We start from the raw sequence: 18690 nt of genomic DNA, 5'->3' as shown, positions 1-18690 counted from the left end.
TCAAGCAAAGATACTCTTTTCCAAACCAGAAAGAGTCATGAATCTATGCACTCCACTCTTTCTCTCACTAGGAGCAAAATATAAGCTCAAATTCCAAACTGGAACCTATGAAGCAGATATTAGGCTTTCCTGTGATCAGTATTCCTCAGGAAATAATGTTCATATGCTCCTTCTCTCACCAGGATCAAAACTGAAGTACTAAACCCAATATGACTACTGAGAGGCAGAATGTGGACTCACCAGTAATTGGCGGTCTTGGAGTAGATGTTGCAGATTTTTAAGGTAAGAGCTTCAGGCTTCTGTGCTTTCCACCTTCCAGTCTTCTTAGCTGTCGTACTTTCCCTTCAGTGAAGAATATTGCAGCAGGACAGTCAGTTGTGTAAAATCTTACCATAACACTGGATGTTCTTTTCTTCACTGAAGTATTTGGTCCCTACCCTCTTCCCCTCTCTGTTATGACTGTTTCCCCTGTCTTTTGTTGCTCTTCTGGCCAAAGGGCTTTCATTTCTTTTCCCTTCTGAATTTTTTTCTTCTTGATGTACATGTTCCATGCTGTCCATGGGGGGAGTCTTTTCTTCTCCTGAGGCAATTCAGTTCTGACTGTTTGCATCCGTACATTACCTTTTATGGCCTGTGCTCTACATGGGGAGCATATGTGTGATGTATGGTGCCTATAAAATCTAAAGGCTTTGGTATACTGGTTGGATGTTTGGTTATCCTTGGCAGGAGATATGTTCAGTGAAGAATACTGCAGCAGTGAAGAGAATGACATCTACTGTTATGGTAAGATTTTACACAATTATACTTTCATATCCTGGACTTGGTCCTCATCAATATGGGGAAGCTGTGCTCCCTAACCATCGTAACTCCCTCCCTGGTTAAATCTGACCACAAATCAGTCACAAATTTCACTCAGAGCAGGATGCACAGAATTCTCCTTTCCCTTCAGCTGCAGACTTCTTGACTCCCACAGAGAACATTTGCTAAGGGGGGGGGGGGGACGACAAGCTAATATATTTGCAGATTCAAGAAACTTGGCATTTTCATGGCTTTCATCATTTTGTCATGTTTTTCAAGCCTACCTGCTTACAAAACACTTTTTATAGCTTAAGCCAGGTTATTACTCTAGACATCTACCTTTGTAAAAAAAAAATAAAGGGAGTTATGTTAATTTTAGTTATATAATAAGTGCACTTTTACACTCCACCTCAGCAGCCCAAGTTCACAACATATTAATTTAAATTTGCTTCTCTCCAGGCTTTATTTTCTTGTTATGCTGTAAAGCCTATATTTCTTAACAACTAAAAAGTACTTGTTTACTTTAATATCTTCAACACTTATAATAGTCACTTAAAATGCCCCCTGACTACACACTATACAAAACTGCTTTTAACATGGTTTATATTGTAAAATGGCTTATACACATACTAATAAAAGCAAAAATAGTTTTACTTGATTACATTTTCCCTTTGTGTCCCTGTAAGCATTAATTTCATAAAGTGGGGTATATGATTTACAGTTAATGCACAAGTTTAACAAAGTCAGCAAAAGTCCAGTCTTTCTCTGCCTTTTTTTCTTGCAAAGCCATATTTCATAAATGTGACTGATGCTTTATAATATCCTGTTCATCAACTAATTTCAGTTTGCTGATTTTCATCCTGTTCATCTCTGTCTCCCAATACCAGACTCTGGTTCACGTCCAAAGTTCTTCTGATTCTTCTAGTTATGATCTTTTTTTTTTTCTATCTCTGAAGCATTTTCCTTCAGAACATAGGAGGAGGTTTCCCTGGCAAAGTGTCTTTATGAGCTTTGTTGTCAAAAAGAATGAGGAATAGAAAGCCCTTCTGTTTACTGGCTCAGATTTTGTAGGGGCAAACTTTATTTCCCCCCTTAGCCTGTTCTACATTCAAAAATGTCTTTAATTTTTCAGGAAAAAATATTCTGAAGATAACTAGATACAGTAGCTTGAATCTCACACCTGCCTCTTAATATTTGTTGATTGATATGATAAATTTGCTTCTCATCTGTCTGGTGTACAGCAAATAATCATTTTCCAGAAACAGAAAAAATGCAAAGTAACCACTAATGAATCAAAAATGGCACACACGGAGCTGGAGAGCAGCTGATGCAGTAAAAACAAGGATGATATCACCAGTAGATTCAAAGTACAAACAATTTATTCCACACAACGTATATGCACAAGCTTTCGTCCTTGCTCAGTCAGGAACTTCTTCAAAGTAATTCAGTTAGTAAAACACACTTCATTTAAATACTAAATAGGCAGTCAATAAAACACACTTCATTTAAATACTAAATAGGCATACAATCAATCCTAAAAACCACACCCACCCTTTTTGTTTTACTACACTGCTAGTAAAATATATCTTGAACGATAAATAAACTTTATCTCATCTCTAAAATACAATTGTTTGTTTGTGTCTTTCGGCTTTTCCCGGTTAGGCGTCGTGACAGCGCAACTCCGGTCCGCTATTGATTGGCAGTAGAGGTTTACGTGCTTGCTTGCCGGGCCTAACTCACAACCTTCAACGAAGGAGCACCCATTCATGCATATCGCCACACAGAAGACGCTCTGAGAATCGAACGGGCAACGTCTGTGAGGCGACAACGCTACCGCAGCACCACCACCGCAGCATCATCTCTAAAATACAATACATTCCCTAAAACATTCACTAAAACAACTATTTAAATTTTATTTTTAAAATCTAGTACACTTAAAACATTTCTCAGTAATTTTCATCTTTCCAGAACTTTCAGTTTTAAAAAACATGCAAGTGAGAAACTGTCATTTAATCCTGGCCGTTGAAGGGAATTCATCCTTAACTGCCATAGGGCTTCTTGTTTTTCTAATATTAATGCCCATGGCCCACCCCTTATATCTGGTTTTATTGTCTCCAAAATACCAAATTTAGAAGTATAGTCAGGATATTCAATGTTTTGTCTGCCTAAGGCATTTGTTTCTTTCTTGTTCCTTATCTCTCTTACATGTTCGTAAAATTCCGCTCTGTTTTGCCTATATAAAAAAGGGCATTTTGTGCAAACTGCGCAATATACTACTTTCTCTGTTGTGCATGTGCCTTTACTGGTAATCTTCACTATGGTATTGTTGATGTTAAATGAACTCCCCTCATAGATGTGATAACAATAATTGCAGGTCCCACATTTTTTTCATTTTTTCATGTAGCCATTTTGTTGGTTCACATTTGTATTGTCTAAAACATTTTTAGAAACATCTGGAAAGATGAAAATTACTGAGAAATGTTTTAAGTGTATTATATTTTAAAAATAAAATTTAAATAGTTGTTTTAGTGAATGTTTTAGGGAATGTATTGTATTTTAGAGATGAGATAAAGTGTATTTATTGTTTAAGATATATTTTACTATGTGTAGTAAAAAAAAAAAAAGGGGGGCGTGGTTTTTAGGATTGATTTGTATGCCTGTTTAGTATTTAAATGAAGTGTGTTTTACTGACTGCCTATTTAGTATTTAAATGAAGTGTGTTTTACTAACTGAATTACTTTGAAGAAGTTCCTGACTGAGCAGGGATAAAAGCTTGTGCATATACTTTGTGTGGAATAAATTGTTTGTACTTTGAATCCACTGGTGATATCATCCTTTTTTTTTACTGCATCTGCTGCTCTCCAGCTCCGTGTGTGCCATTTTTTGTTCACTTTCCAGAAACACTGTGCTGTCTCCAATAGTTAATACTTTTCAAATCTACCACAGTTTTATTAGGATTAAACTCTTTCTGCTGGTGTAATTGCATCTTTACTGATATAGAGCTTGACTGCTTTCTCATGGCCAGTTTGCAACATACACTCGATGTGATCCTTCAGTTAACAAATCCTGCTGTAGAATTCCAGTCTGGTTGCTTATTTATGTTTTCATAAAATTAATGCAGTCAGTTCCTTCCAGTTTCTCTGTTACAGCGGAACAGCTCAGGTTTTCTCTGCAAGCACTGTCTTCTAACTCTACCATTTTTTGAAATAGCTCTCCTTGAGAAGCCTCATACTCTGCCAACCTTTTCTTCATTTCAGCCCTGATTTTCCATTTTTATCAGTTCATGTGAATGGCTATTTAAAGACTCTCTTTATTTTTTCCAGCCTTTTGTTATTTGAGTTGAGATATTCCTTTAGTGTTTCATTTATTTTATTCACGTTTGAGTACATATCATTTATTTTCCTACAAATTACTGGAACCTATCTCTTGTACCAGAGCTAAAGTTTGAAATGGTTTCTGCTGAACAGTTGCAGGATTCTTCCCAGCTAGTGTTTTCTGTTCACCTTTTCTGGTTGAGTTTCTTCCAGGTTCTCTAATTTTCTTCTTGGCTAACAACCAGGCAGCATACTTTCTAGCAAGTAACAGAATATTGCCCAAGTTGTCATTATCATTGGCTCTTATTTGTCAGTTTCTATTTTCACGCAGGGAGAGCTGAAACTAAGCTGTTGATCAGTGTGCAGTTATCTTGGAAGTCCAGAAAGTACTTTTTCTTGACTGCAGTGTATCTGGGGTTTATACTGTAACAAGATTATGATGTGATCTTGGTCTGCAGCAAACTGAGTAAAAGTCTGCTGACTACTGATTGTATTATATGTGTTTTAAAATATAATAATTTTCCCTGATTTTTGAACAGGTAGCAGTATGTATTAATGCTCTTAATTTGTGCTGCAGACAATTATTTTTTTCAAAGCAAACAGGCTAGAAAACGGAAAGCAAGAAAATGGTAATTTTTCAATATTTGAAAAGAGCTGTTTCTTGCATTTAGCTGTTCATTTCTTTAATTTTTCACATCAACAAGTACTAGTAGTTGGAGATAATTCTGCAGTTGCAGGCAATTGATTAAGGAATGATTGAAGAATGTGCTCTAAGGCATTTAAGGGACATCATTGTATTTAAAGGGAAACTGGAAAGCAGTTGAGTGAAAATAGATGAAAAAACGGTTGGATACCTTTGCAAGTAGTTCTGTCCCTAGCAGCCTTAGTACTTGCATATTAAATATAACAATGCACAATTTTGTTTCTTAATTTACTGGTAGCCTGTGTACTTTTTCTCAGTGCTAAAACTTGGTAAACTGAGAGCATGCAAACATTTTTTTCCACATCTCTAAAGGAACTAGAAATAGGATAAGTGTGCAGTGGAGAGCACTGGCTCAGGCATGTGCTTCCAGCATGAGTAAACATAACTTTAGAATATCTAAAACCTGTGTGTGTAGTTGTCTATTTAGGGCAACTACCCCTGTGGAAAGGTGACTTCTATTTTTTGGAAAGTGTATACATTTTTGTTTGCTTTAAATTGAAAAGGGTTGGAGGGTTAAACATTTATTTATTTTCTTATTTCTTGATTGTTTTTATTGAAGCAAAATGTCTGGGAAAGTGTAACCGGTCCAAACAGAGATGAGAAGCAACAACTGCTAAGCATTAATGCTTGCATGTAAGTTGCAGGTTGGAAACGTATTCAAATGAACTGTCATTCAGAATATGTGAAAGTAATAGCTTATTGACTGTCTTATCAGTGTTATCATGGAATGTCAAGTTACATTGCAGGTATGGACAAAAAGCAGAGTACAGAATTATATTAAGATGTGTAGGGTGTAACTAGAAATGTTACATAAAAAACACTTGGGTAGAATGAGCAAATGATAATTGGGCAAAGAAGAGATTTCAGAATGGATATTCAGCAGAGTATCATGGACAAATGAAAAGCTTAGTAATAATACTGATTGCAAGCAATGCCCCAGCAGTGGTAGGAGAGGAAAGCAGGCAATAATGGTAGATGTGTGGTAGTAAAGGTTGTTAGTATGGAAAGTAAATTTTATAGGAAATTAGCTTTCAGCAGGTAATATTATTTATGGATTGGGACTGGAACCTAATTTGCAAGGATGTATCAGGTGGAAATAGAAGGGAAATGTAAAAAAAGAGGCTTGATTTCAGAAGAAATGCATGAGAATATTTGGAATGGAAGATATGAATTCACTAGCAAGAGCTCTGGCAGTATTTATATATTCTTCATCAAGGTACGATAATTGGGCTGCACTGGATGGAAAATATATTTCACACGAACATGGGTATATATTTATTTGAAAGCTCTGAAATATACCCAATAACTTTTTCAGATCATGCACTTCTAATGACTAAGACAGAGATACAGGGTAGTGAAGTAAAAGTAAGGCCCTGGTCTTTTCTTACTTATCTTTTGAAAATATATGAATTTAAGAAATGGGTAGTGGAAATGATTCCATAGTTATTGGGTAAGATAAACATCTTCAGAAGATGGAGCTACTGAGTAGGATAAAATGAAAATAGAGTTTAAAATGTGGTAGAAATAAGAGAGAAAGAGATATGGGAAATAAGTAATATAATTTTTTGGGACTATATTACTTTGAGAAACGTTTCCACCGAACGCTACATTGTTGACCCGTATTCAGCAAAATTCACTTCTGCGATTCATTGAATACTTAAAGGGAAAACAGATTCTTGCCGTGCAGCCCAATGGACCCAAATCTAGCTAAACCAAACCCATCCATGTGGAGGGCTGCGCTTCTGCCCAACTAAATATATCAACTCCAAGATCACACAAGTTGTGAGGTTGGCCAACTACATCTTTGCCCTGTACGTATTCAGCGAATCACTGAAGTGAATTTTGCTGAAAATGTGTTGATGGTGTAGCATTCGATGGAAAGGTTTTTTGAAGAAGTAATATAGACCCGATTTTTTCTTTTTAGAGGTTAGAGTATTACAAAAAAAGGGGAAATCCTACAGAACAAGAAGATGAACAATTGCTGAAAGATAGAGAAAATAAGGGAGTACTTGGATAATATGCATGAGTTTAGAAAGGTTGCTGGTAAGCAAGTGTTTTTGATAGCTCCAGAGCACAAACACTGTTAGCACAGTGATTTAGACAATCGAAAGCAGAAAGGGATGTTGTCAGACTTTGAGAACCTATGACAAGAAAACTAACCAGAGATCCTGTAGAGGTATTGGAGATAATTTGGAAATTCCATGTACATTTTTATAAAGCAGAGGATTGGTGAAACCGAGAAAAGGCACAAGTGGAAATAATTTATGAAAGACTTCACTGAGCCATGGTTAGAAGATCAGACTTATGAGCTGTCAAACACTCTTGAATACTTATCTGTAAGCGAGTGCCACTGTTTATGAGCTGTCAAACACTCTTGAATACTTATCTGTAAGCGAGTGCCACTGTTTTTCTACCCACCTTGATATCAAGGCTGCAGCACTAACTATTCTCCACCAATCTTGATTAAAGTCTGCATTTCACTGTCTATTAAGTTCTCAAAGTGCAGGCTCATGCATCCTAAATATCAACAGATATGGCATGAATGTATCTGTTGAATTTCAGTTTACTGTTTGCTCCTTAATAGACTGCAGAGTGCAAACCAAGATGATGCTTCTAGTTTTAGGATGAGCATACTAAGACTTACTTCACAGCCTTTGGCCATTAAACTGTGTGGGGTACTTATGTATCATCGCAACCACAGTTCCGACAGTAGAAACGGCTCTTTTCCGAACCCTTTTCCTGCAGATAAATGTACTTCAGAAACCTGAAAATGTGTGTGTGTGTGTGTGTGTGTGTGTGTGTGTGTGTGTGTGTGTATATATATATATATATATATATATATATATATATATATATATATATATATATATATATACATATATATATATAATCCACAAATGAATCCAGCACTCAGAACATATAAAAATCCACAATCAGCAGAGTTTGAACTGTTTATTAATCAAAACAGCCCATAAATACACAGACCGGTGGCCGGTTTAATTTAGCGTCTCTCTCAGTGTGCTATATATATAATATATATATATATATATATATATATATATATATATATATAAATATACATAATTTTGAATCATTTCTGTTTTGGTCTAAAAGGTAGGATTTTCAAAAAACTTCACAGCCCCTAACACTTCTTAGCTGTTGTTTTGGAAAAGAAATACTGAAAATCCAGGATAATGACACTTCCTACAATCTCATTCAACTGCAGAGCAGCTCAACACACGTGTATACAGTAATTCGTTGTGAAGGAAGTGCACCTTGTTTTGTTGAAAAATTCCATTCTGCATTCCGTTACAGAAAAGTTAACAACTGCAAACCGTAAACAGGCATATAAGGCTGTCAGTGTTTCAGATGGGGCAAAAATACTCCACCCTTTCAAATGTGCATGAGAAGCTGTAACTTATCGGCACAAGTATGGCTCGGAAAACAGCCGTTTCTCCTGCTAGAAATATGGTTGTGATAATACGCAAGTACCCTGTGTGGCAAGTGGGCACACTGCATGATGCATAGTTGAACGTGAGAATGTTAGTGCAGCACAGAGCAGAATCAAGTGACAATAGACTATACAGTGTCATAAACTGTGTTGATGCTGATTTTTTGTTACTGGGCTGTACAGATTGTTGCCTTCTTCCTGTCTTGTAGATGGTGTTTGTTGGCCACATTGAGTGACACGCATATTATGAGGAAGTTGTGAGGAGTTTATCCAGAGATGCAGGCAGACAGTTCCCTTAATTTAAATATATGACATGTAGAGTTGAAGTATACAGAACTTTGTATTATTTGCTTCATGCAATTGTGTTTAAACACATCCTGAGTAGCAGTTGTTGTTTGAAAAATAAATGAACAAAGGATACATTTAAGTGTCTGGTGCTAATTAGGTAAGGACTCAGGTGAAAGAGTATTTTCAGCAAACTCATTGTAAGGGCATGTACATTTTTTTTCTCATGTGTGCTTTTCATCCTTCTACCAGCGTGCCTTCAGCTGACAGATTTCTCACCTTAGCTATTCTATGCTGTTAAGAGGGCAGGATGGTAATAGTGTTCTTTTTCCATTTACCCCAGTGGTTAAGCAGGTACTTCTCTTTGGTGCTGAGAAGATCAGAAATCTTCTACCCTCCACAAAAGGTACTTTTATCTCAGTAATGACAGTACATTATTTGGGGGTGTACCTTTCTTAATTGCTGACCTTTAGCTGAGGTGTTAAATTGAAGCCCCATCTCTCTGAAGTGATATTTCTGGTAGCTGTTAAAGATCCTTTGTCACTTAGTAGTGGAAGACAGAGGAGTTTTCCCCAGGTGTCCCAGAGAAAATCCCAACTGTTGTGAATACTCTTTTTTTGGTCTTTGTTGAAAAAAGTGCTGTACGCTCAGTTGGTTCTACTGATTAACACATTGAAATTAATAGATATAGTGGTTACCTATCCCAAACCTCATAAACTTCAGAATGTGTTTTTACACATGACCAGTAACGGACATTTTTGTAGAACTACACCCCTCTATTAGTGAGCAAGCATAATCTGGGAAGCCCATTGCCCAGCCATATGGATGTAGAGAGCAACCTCATGTATGTCCAGTTTTTAGCCTGCAGCTGTATGGGTACAGAACTCTGTGATTGGCATTGATGGGATTGGTAGCTGCTCTGCGTCTTCTGCATCAATCCCATGTATTATGTTTTACTAGATAAGTACTTGTTTACTGCTTCTAAATACCTTAACATAACTTTTAATTTTTTATTTGTTAACCAAATCATATGCTGGGGAATTTGAGAATATTTTGCTGTTTTCATTGTATTTTTTTTTTTATCTTCAGGGAAATCGAAAAGATGAGGTTCATTCTGTTGGCCAGCGTGTGGTAAAGCTTCTTGAATCTCGCCTGCCTGAGGGTCAGAGTTTGCGCTACCTATTTCCAGTGCTGTCTAAAGTCATCAAATTATCCCCAGCCATCTTGAATGAAGGTTAGCAAACTGAAGTTTTGTATTTGACCTGCACACAGTTGTTGGGGGGCAGTTACTTCAAAATGAAAGTAAGGTTTGAATCATTGGTGTAATATAGCCCCAGGTTTCTGTTTGGTGTCATGTAATCTGCAAGTTAGCTGTAGACTGACTCAAAGATTAAAGCAGTAGGGAACTTAGAACAGTTCCATAAATCATAGGGATCATAGGTAATTGTCTTACATACTAGGGGACTATTCCGAAGCCTAGCCCAAATTCCCAGTTGCTCTCTAGCACCCTCTGGTTAAGTGACTTGCTGATGATCACATAGTAGACAAATAAGGGTTGAGGAAGTCAAACCCTGTACTACAGGAGCTACATCTCACAGTCTTAGTCCTCTACACCAACTGCCAGACTTCTCACGTATACCTTTTCTTCATTCAAGTGACTGAAAATGTCTCTTAAGAATGATGATTCTATGCCTTTTAAAGCAGTTGTTTCATAGTTCCACCTGCTAAACATTTGTAGTTTAATCTTCTTTCCGAATGATATAAGGTTTCTTTTTTTTTTGTAGGTCAAATACAGTTAATCTCTTCAAGTAAGTTATGTTGACCTTAGAAAAGATGACATTTTTGACCCCTGCTCTTCTGCAAAGGCTGGCATGTTAGACTAGGAGGTCCCCCATCACTTTTCCAATGAATCTATGCTTCTTTTTTTTTTTTTTTTTAAACAAGAAACATCTTTTTTTAAATCATCACTTATAACATGGGTGATCATACATTTATGTAAATGAAAACAAACCATGTTGACACAAACTTAGCTGCAAGCATTTTATATCGCAAACCATACTAATAAAATCCCAGTTACAAACATACATCACTAATAATCTACCCAATCATTGTCAGACATTACATAGCTCATGCAAGTCCTGCCTTCTTTTAAACCTCATTCCTCCCCTGCATGTATTGTTCCCACAATTCACATTTTTCATGTGTAATTTGCTCCTACCCTTTTCTAAAGATCCCAATTCCAGTTGTTTGTAACTCTGTTACTATATTCAGTAGTTCTAGTACACTTGGTTTAGACTTTGATTTCCATTTTCTAGTAACTGCTTTTTTGGCAGCCATTGTAATTACTTAGCAAGGCCTTATTGTGTCTAGGCAATACCGATTCTGTATCATAGTTTAGAAAAATAATTTCTCTAGTTGCACCAATTTGCTCACCCAGTATCTCCGACAGAGTAGTCTTCAAGGAATCTTTAAATTCTGCCAGCTCATTACACTCCCAATTACTTCTTTCTTCCCCATCACACCTCCAACATGTGCTGTCTACCTAAGGAAAAATTATCATCGGTCTACTTGGGGTATAAAGATATCTATGTAAGCATTTCCAAGTAAAAGTCATAAAACTTCTAGAATATTTTGTTGCATATTTGGGAGACATACATGTAATCCCTCCATTGTTTCATTGTGAATTGCTTATCTGCTTTCTCTTCCCAATCCTTTCTAACCTCCTCTGATTGATTCTTATAGTTATCATAGAATATTTTATATGCTCTAATAATTATTCTTTTTTAGTGGCAGCTTCTGTTCTGGATTCTGCTAAAAACTCTACCATACTAGTCTTTCATTTAGGACCCCCCTATTTCTTTTTCTTTGCCTAAACTCTGATATCAATCCTTGATAGGGAAGGCAATCTCTAACCTGCAGCCTAAATAAATTCTTGGCATCTTCCCATTCTGTTACCTTTCCCTGTCTAGCTATTTGCTCCCAATACCTTGGTTCCTTTGCCAGTTTTCTGCAATAAATTCCAGCCCCCTCTTGCCTATTGCCTGTATCCCTAATTGCAGTCATCCCTATCAGCAGTCTGTCCTTCCTTCATCCCCACCCAACAGCCACTCGATACAAAAAAGGAATGAATGCAGCCATTTTGCTTTGAGTATAGGATTGACTGTGATTTGTTTATTTGAAATTTGACTATTTGCATGAGTATAAAAAAGGGGGGGGCTGAGTTAACTTGTTTATGTTTTGATGAAGCAAACAGAAGTTTGTGAAAGGGCTTACCTGTTGTAACTTACTTGGAATAAAAGGGATTTTATCTGGAAATAAGACGTGTGGATTTATAACTTGACCTGGTTTGAGACTGTGAACATTCGGTGGATTTATAACTTGACTTAGCTTGAGACTGTAAACATTCTGCCATAGCTGCTTCGATATTTGGCTGCATTAGTTCTTAGAATACTTTCTGCTTATTTATGAATATATTATTGTGTGTGGTTATTGTTATTCTCCTTAAAGGTCTGCATCCAAATTCCCAGTCTCTCTTTGTTTCTTTTGCTTTCCGCCTGTTTCATCATTATCATCATCATCATCTTCATCCTTTTCCACTCTGAACTATAGATCTGAAGTAGTTAACTTCATTTGTGCAGCAACCTATGGGAATCGGATCCGACCTCGGATCTGAGCCGGCAGTTTTCAACAACTTTAGATCCGAGCTCCAAGCTCCTCCCCTACCCATAATCCCCTGCCAACCCTGACTGACCCCAGATCTAGTTTGCCGCGGTTTACTTTAGCAGCTTGATCCTACGAGTTCCAGGCTTTTCATCACTTTGTGAGAAAATTTAACCTTTTTTGTCCCTTTTCTTAAACTTTTGGTGTGAGTGTGTGTTCAGGTCCCTTTCCTAATCTTAAACACTCTTCGTTTACTTTATTTTTCTTTATATTTAACCTCCCCCTTCCTTCATGGTTCCGTCAGAGTTGTGTGTGTGTGTGTTTGGGGCCTAGTGTGTGTGATTACCGTTTTTAGTTAATATGTCTGAGGCCCTAAAGCTGATTTTTTTCTAAGTGCATTGAGTGTGGCCATAAGCTGTCCCCAGCGGATGGCCACACTCGGTGTGTGTTGTGCCTTGGGGTTGAGCATCTGTCCTCTGGTTGTACCATTTGTTCGGCGTTCAACCCCAGGGCACTCAAGGACCGGAGGTCTAAGCTGATTCTGATGGGTCTTCTGACCCCGGACTCGGCTTCTACCTCTGGTCCTACCGTGGCTTCCACTGTGGCTGCGGCGGCTGCCACTCCTGCTTCCCTCCCCCCGGTCGGGACTCAACCTCCCGCCTTAGGCCCGGAGGAGAGGGAGGCCAGGAAAGAAAAAAGGAGGGAGAAACACCACAAGTGGCGGGCCGAGGCCTCCGCTTCGGCCCCCCCAGCTAAGCGGTCTTCTCCCTCTAGAACTTCTGGGTCTCCTTCTTCTTGGATCCGGTCCCCGTGCTTTTCACCGGGTCCTGAGGAGGAGGAGACCCGATCTCCTTCGAGGTCATTGAGGCGACACTCCTGCCCCGCCTCGGTGGCCTCGTCGAGACCGACCAGAAGCCTCACGGATGCAGATTTGGACCGGATGATGAGAAGATTCCTCCAGGCCCAACTGCAGATGGGAGTGCTCCTGCCTCCCCCCCCCCCTCGGGGGGAGCTCGACCCCCTTCTTTGCCCCGATAGCTCCTTCTCCATCCCGTTTCCCGGGTTCGGAGTCTTCGGAGCTGGGCAGCCTTGGAGCCGGGGGTGTGTTGGCGCCGATAGTCTCGGGTACTTCAGCGCCGATGCTTCCCTTGAGTCTGTCGGGTCCATTTTCTTCGGATCCGAGCTCTCGGTGCCGAGGGCTGAGCTTCGGATCCGGTGGTATCGGTATGCCTTCGGCTCCGTCCAGGTCGGAGCATACTGGTCCATTGGATCCGATCGCTTTGGCGCCGGCTCCGATCCGTCCATCGGATCCGATCGAGGGTCTGCTTTTGGATCCCAGAGAGAGCAGCTCTCCGTCAGCATTCGACGTGTGGAGAGGGCCCTGTCGAGACAATCCAGGCCCCCGGCTCTTGTCACGGCTCCACCCTGCACTCCTTCTCTGTTGGGCCCGACTTTCATCACCCGGCCCCAGGGACAGCCTGCTTTGACGTCCCAGTTAGTTCCAATGGAACAAGACATGGCTGGTGAAACCTCCTCGGACAGCCCCCCCGAGGAGGTTCCTCGCAAGCGAAGGTGCAAAAGGAGACACCTGGACTCCCCCGAGTCCTGGACTGAGGACATGGATTTGGAGGAAGGGGAAGGCTCCCCAAGATCACCCCCTGAAGATGTCCCATTTGGTGACATCATGGAGATGCTTAGAATAAGGGGAGGGTGGTCTGCCCCAAAGCCTACCTCGGACGGATCCGTGTTCCTGGAGGCGTTTGAAGCAGGCCCGTCTACCTCTTGGGTATCCCCTCCGGCCGACCCCCTGGTAGACTTGATTACTACCAGGGCGTGGAAGGAGCCGGACACTGTGGAGCCAGTCCCCAAGCGCCCGGACAAGATTCTTAGCCCACCGTCTGACAAGTCCCATTGGAGTAAGGGTCCCCCTGTAGATGCCATGTTGGTGGCAGCGGCCACCAAGGAACTAGCTCAGGAGAGTCCCTCGGTTCATCCCCCGAGCAAGGAGTCTCGGTCAATGGACCGCCTAGGGAAGCAGGTGTTTAGTTCGGCTACCTTCTCTGTGAGGTCGCTGAACTACTTGGCACATGTGCTTCGACTGCAGCGGGACCTTATGAGAGAGTAGGCTGCGTCGCCCCCCCGAGTCCATGTCGGCGGAGGACAAGCAATTGCACTCCACCTGGATGGCCACTCTACGATCCATATCTAACACCTCTATGCGGCTACTGTCCCATGCCACGGAAGGAGCCGCTAGAGCCAGCGGAGCGGGCCTCATCATGAGACATCAGGCCTGGCTCCGGCACTGTGATTTTGCAGAACCCTTTAAGGTGTCTTTCGCTAATGCCCCTTTCGATAGTTCTGCCCTTTTCGGCAAAACCCTGCGAGATACCTTGGTCCAGAGCGAAAAGGACGGGAAGACGTTGTCTGCCATCGGAGTCTGCTTCTCTGCTCCCCAGAGGTCCTTCTCAAAGAACCAAAAGGGTCAGAAGAAGATGTGGTTCTGGAAGTCGCAATAGTCCCGTCCCACTCCGGACTCCCAGCCCTTCCGCGGCAGAGGAGGGCAGGGTGGACGCCACCCTAGAGGCAGAGGGGCCAGCGGAATGTTGGATCCAGAGAACCCTTCTCGGACCAACCCACGCAACACCCCTGAGGGGTTGCCCGATTGCTCCACTCTGGAGGCAGTCGGGGGGCATTTTTCGAAGCATCCAGCAGCTTGGGAGTCCATCACAACAGACTGCTGGGTGCTTCGCATTATATCCAGAGGATATCAGATTCCCTTTTCTCGTTGCCCATGCAGCCCCAGATACCTCCCCGATGTTCCACCCGATCAGAGGGAGGCTGCAGCAGTGGAAATCCAACACTTGCTGGAAAAAAGAGCCATCCAACACGTCCCCCCAGACCAGTGCGGGTCCGGGTTTTACTCCAGGTTCTTCTTGGTGCCAAAAAAGATGGGGGACTTAAGACCAATCCTCGAGCTCTCTTCCTTGAACCTGTCAGTAACCAAAGAAAAGTTCTGCATGGTCACTCTTCAATCCATTCTCCCCCTTTTGCGGGAGAATGATTGGATGTGCTCTATAGACCTCAAGGATGTGTACTACCACATTCTGATGGACAGGCGATTCAGTAGGTTCCTCCACTTCTGGCTAGGGGCCAGTCATTTCCAATTCAGGGTCCTCCTCTTTGGTCTCACCACAGTCCCCAGGGTGTTCACCAAAGTGTTAGCAGTGATAGCGGCCCACCTGAGTCTTCAGGGAATCCAGGTCTTCCCGTACCTGGACTACTGGCTCCTGACCGCCCCGACAAGGCATCTACTCTGTGCAGCCAGAAACTACTTTCTTCATCTAGCTCCCTGGCTGGGGATCACTATCAACATAGAGAAGTCGTCTCTTACTCCGACTCAGACCATAGACTTCATAGGGGCCAGACTAGACACAAACAAACTCCTAGATTTCTTGACCACAGACAGACTACGAACCCTGAGGCTACACGTGTGGGCCATTCTACAATCTCCAGCTCCTCCGGCGGAATTGGTCCTGAGGGCTCTTGGCTCAATGGCGGCGGCAATCAACCTATTGCCGATGGCACGTTTGAACATGAGGGTCTTACAATGGACCCTTCAAGTCCAGTGGTCCTTTCTTCAGTATCCTCTGAGCCATCCCGTTCCCCTCAGCAGGGCTTGCAGGAGGGCCCTCCTATGGTGGCTCCAATCTCCGGACCTCCAGCAAGGCCGCCCCTTCTCTATGACCCCTCCACTAGCCTCGGTGACCACAGACGCCTCCCGCCTCAGGTGGGGGGGCATTCTTTGGGCAGGACAGTCCAAGGCACATGGGAAATCATGGAGACCTCACTGCATATCAACGTCCTAGAGATGAGGGCAGTGCTGTTAGCGTTGCAAGCACTTCAGGACCTTCTTCCTGTAGGAACGATTGTGATTCAGACAGACAATATGTCTGTTGTCTGGTACATCAGCAAACAAGGGGGAACCAGGTCTTACCCACTGAGAGGCCATGAGGGTGTGGGAATGGGTGATCTCCACCAACCACTTTCTCATAGCAACGCACATTCCGGGGTGGTCCAACATCCTAGCAGACAAACTAAATCGCACCATCCTGTTACCATACGAGTGGTCTCTGAATCCCGAGATAGCGAATTGGATTTTCGCCAAATGGGGTCAACCCTGTTGTGATCTCTTTGCCTCTCCCTCGAACACAAAATGTTACGACTACTTCGCTCTCATTTCCCCCTCCGGGGAACCCCCGAGAGATGCTCTGTTGCATGCTTGGCCTCCTGGTCTTCTTTATGCTTACCTTCCTCTTTCCCTGATGATGAAGTTTCTTCAGAAAGCCAGCTGGTTGGGGAGCAGGATTATCCACATTGCCCTGTTTTGGCCTCGTCAAACCTGGTTCCCTTTCCTTTGGTCTCATCTGGTGAATCCTCCTTGGGTTCTGGATCCCCATCCGGATCTAATATCCCACCCCCTAGAGCTCCCAGTCCCGAACCTGGACAGTCTCAAGCTCACAGCTTGGCTGCTACAGTTCCACTCATAGCTAGGCCTCCCGGTATCTCTTTTCCAGTTAAAACTATTCTAGTAGCAGCGCACAAGCCTTCTACTAGAAAGATCTATTGTAGCAAATCAGAATGCCAAAACTTGGATCCTTTTACAGCTCCTTTGCCCGCTGTATTATACTTTCTGTCAGGGCTGTTTCATCAGGGGGCTAGCTCCTCCACAGTCAAGGTTCAACTAGCAGCTATCTCTCATTATCACGTGGGAAATGAACTGGGCCCTTTGATCACCACAAAATTGTGTAAGACCTTTTTGAAGGGCACCTTTCTGCTCAGACCTCCAGTGAAGGATGTAGTCCCTCCTTGGGATTTAACGCTGGTGCTTCAGGCCTTGACAGCTCCCCCATTTGAGCCTGCAGCTTCAGTAGATCTTAATTCTTGCCATGGAAAACTGCCTTTCTTTTCACTATCACCTCGGCTCGAAGGGTCTCTGAACTACAGGCCCTCTGTGTAAAACCTCCATACTTGACCTTTCACAAGGATAGAGTTTACCTCAGGACCAATCCCTCTTTTCTTCCTAAGGTTGCCTCTGAATCAAATATTAACCAGTCCATTAACCTGCCGGTCTTTTTTTCCAAATTACCGTAACAAAGGGGAATACAAATTACACTCATTGGATGTGCATAGACAACTTCGCTTCTACATCCACAGGACATCTGGTCATAGGAAATCTGACCAGTTGTTCGTCTCCTTTGCCAAATTTAACTTGGGTAAATCTGTGTCTAAAGTTACACTGTCTAGATGGATTTCACAGTGTATCCTTCTAGCATATGAAAGTTCTGGCAGGCCCGCACCTCAGGGAGTCCATGCCTACTCTACTCTATCTATGTCTACCTCTGCGGCTTTTAGAGCTAAAGTCTCTTTCGATGATATTTGTTCTGCAGCCACTTGGGCCTCATCTCATACCTTTATCAATCACTATAAATTGGACATTATCTCCAGAGGGAGAGCATCCTTTGGCTCTGCAGTGCTCTGGAACATCCTTCCATGAAGGCCACCCAAGATTCAGGTAGCTGGAGACTCTGTCCCATAGGTTGCTGTACAAATGAAGTTAACTACTTCAGATTAAGAAGTTATGTACTCACCATAACGTTCCATCTGAGTAGGTAAACTTCATTTGTCAGCAACTGTCCCTCCCTCCTACCCCCTCACTTGCGAATGCATTCATACTCAGGTCTATGGTTTTACCCACTTTTCTTGAGAATAATATTTTTCTAGCAGTTTCTGCTGTTGGGCAAACTTGATCTGAGGTCAGTCAGGGTTGGCAGGGGATTATGGGTAGGGGAGGAGCTCGGATCTAAAGCTGTTGAAAACTGCCGGCTCGGATCCGAGGTCGGATCCGATTCCCATAGGTTGCTGGACAAATGAAGTTTACCTACTCAGATGGAAAGTTATGGTGAGTACATAACTTCTTATTTTCTGCTTGTGCTATGTATAGGAACCTTAACTGTGTTGATCTAAAGTATGCCTTCGAATTGGTTAATCCCAATCTGCCATGCTCTGTTGGAAGAATCAGGGTTATCCTCTTTCCCCTTTGTTATTTGCATTATATTTATAAGAACTAAGCCAATGTGGGAATAGAAAAAGGAGATTCTGCCAATAGGGATGACTGCAATTAGGAATACCGACAACAGGCAAAAAGGGGCTGGAATATATTGTAGAAAACTGCCAAAAAAACAAGGTATTAGGAGCAAATAATTGGAGAGGGAAACGTAATAGAATAGGAAGAAGCCAAGAATTTATTTGGACTGCAGGCTAGAGATTGCTTTCCCTATCAATGATTGATATCAGAGTACAGGCAAAGAGAGAGTAATAGAGGGATCCTAAATGTAAGACCAGCACTGGTAGAGTTTTTAGTAGAATCTAGAACAGAAGCTGCTGTTAAAAAAGGAATAATTAGTTGACCATATAGAATA

General features: G+C 41.9%; 1 protein-coding gene across 1 annotated transcript in view; it reads left to right on the top strand.

Moving 5' to 3' along the window:
• AP5Z1 (adaptor related protein complex 5 subunit zeta 1) overlaps positions 1-18690 on the top strand; it is a 680304-nt gene that overhangs the window by 182865 nt on the left and 478749 nt on the right. Inside the window, exon 4 of the mRNA XM_044089493.1 lies at positions 9641-9785. Within this exon, the coding sequence (XP_043945428.1) occupies positions 9641-9785 (145 nt within the window). The remainder of the gene's footprint in view (positions 1-9640; positions 9786-18690) is intronic.

This window comes from Protopterus annectens, chromosome 12.part0 (assembly GCF_019279795.1).
Source record: "Protopterus annectens isolate FY-2018-M chromosome 12.part0, PAN1.0, whole genome shotgun sequence".
NCBI classification, from domain to species: Eukaryota; Metazoa; Chordata; order Ceratodontiformes; family Protopteridae; genus Protopterus; species Protopterus annectens.
This window is presented reverse-complemented; position numbering and strand designations above follow the sequence as displayed.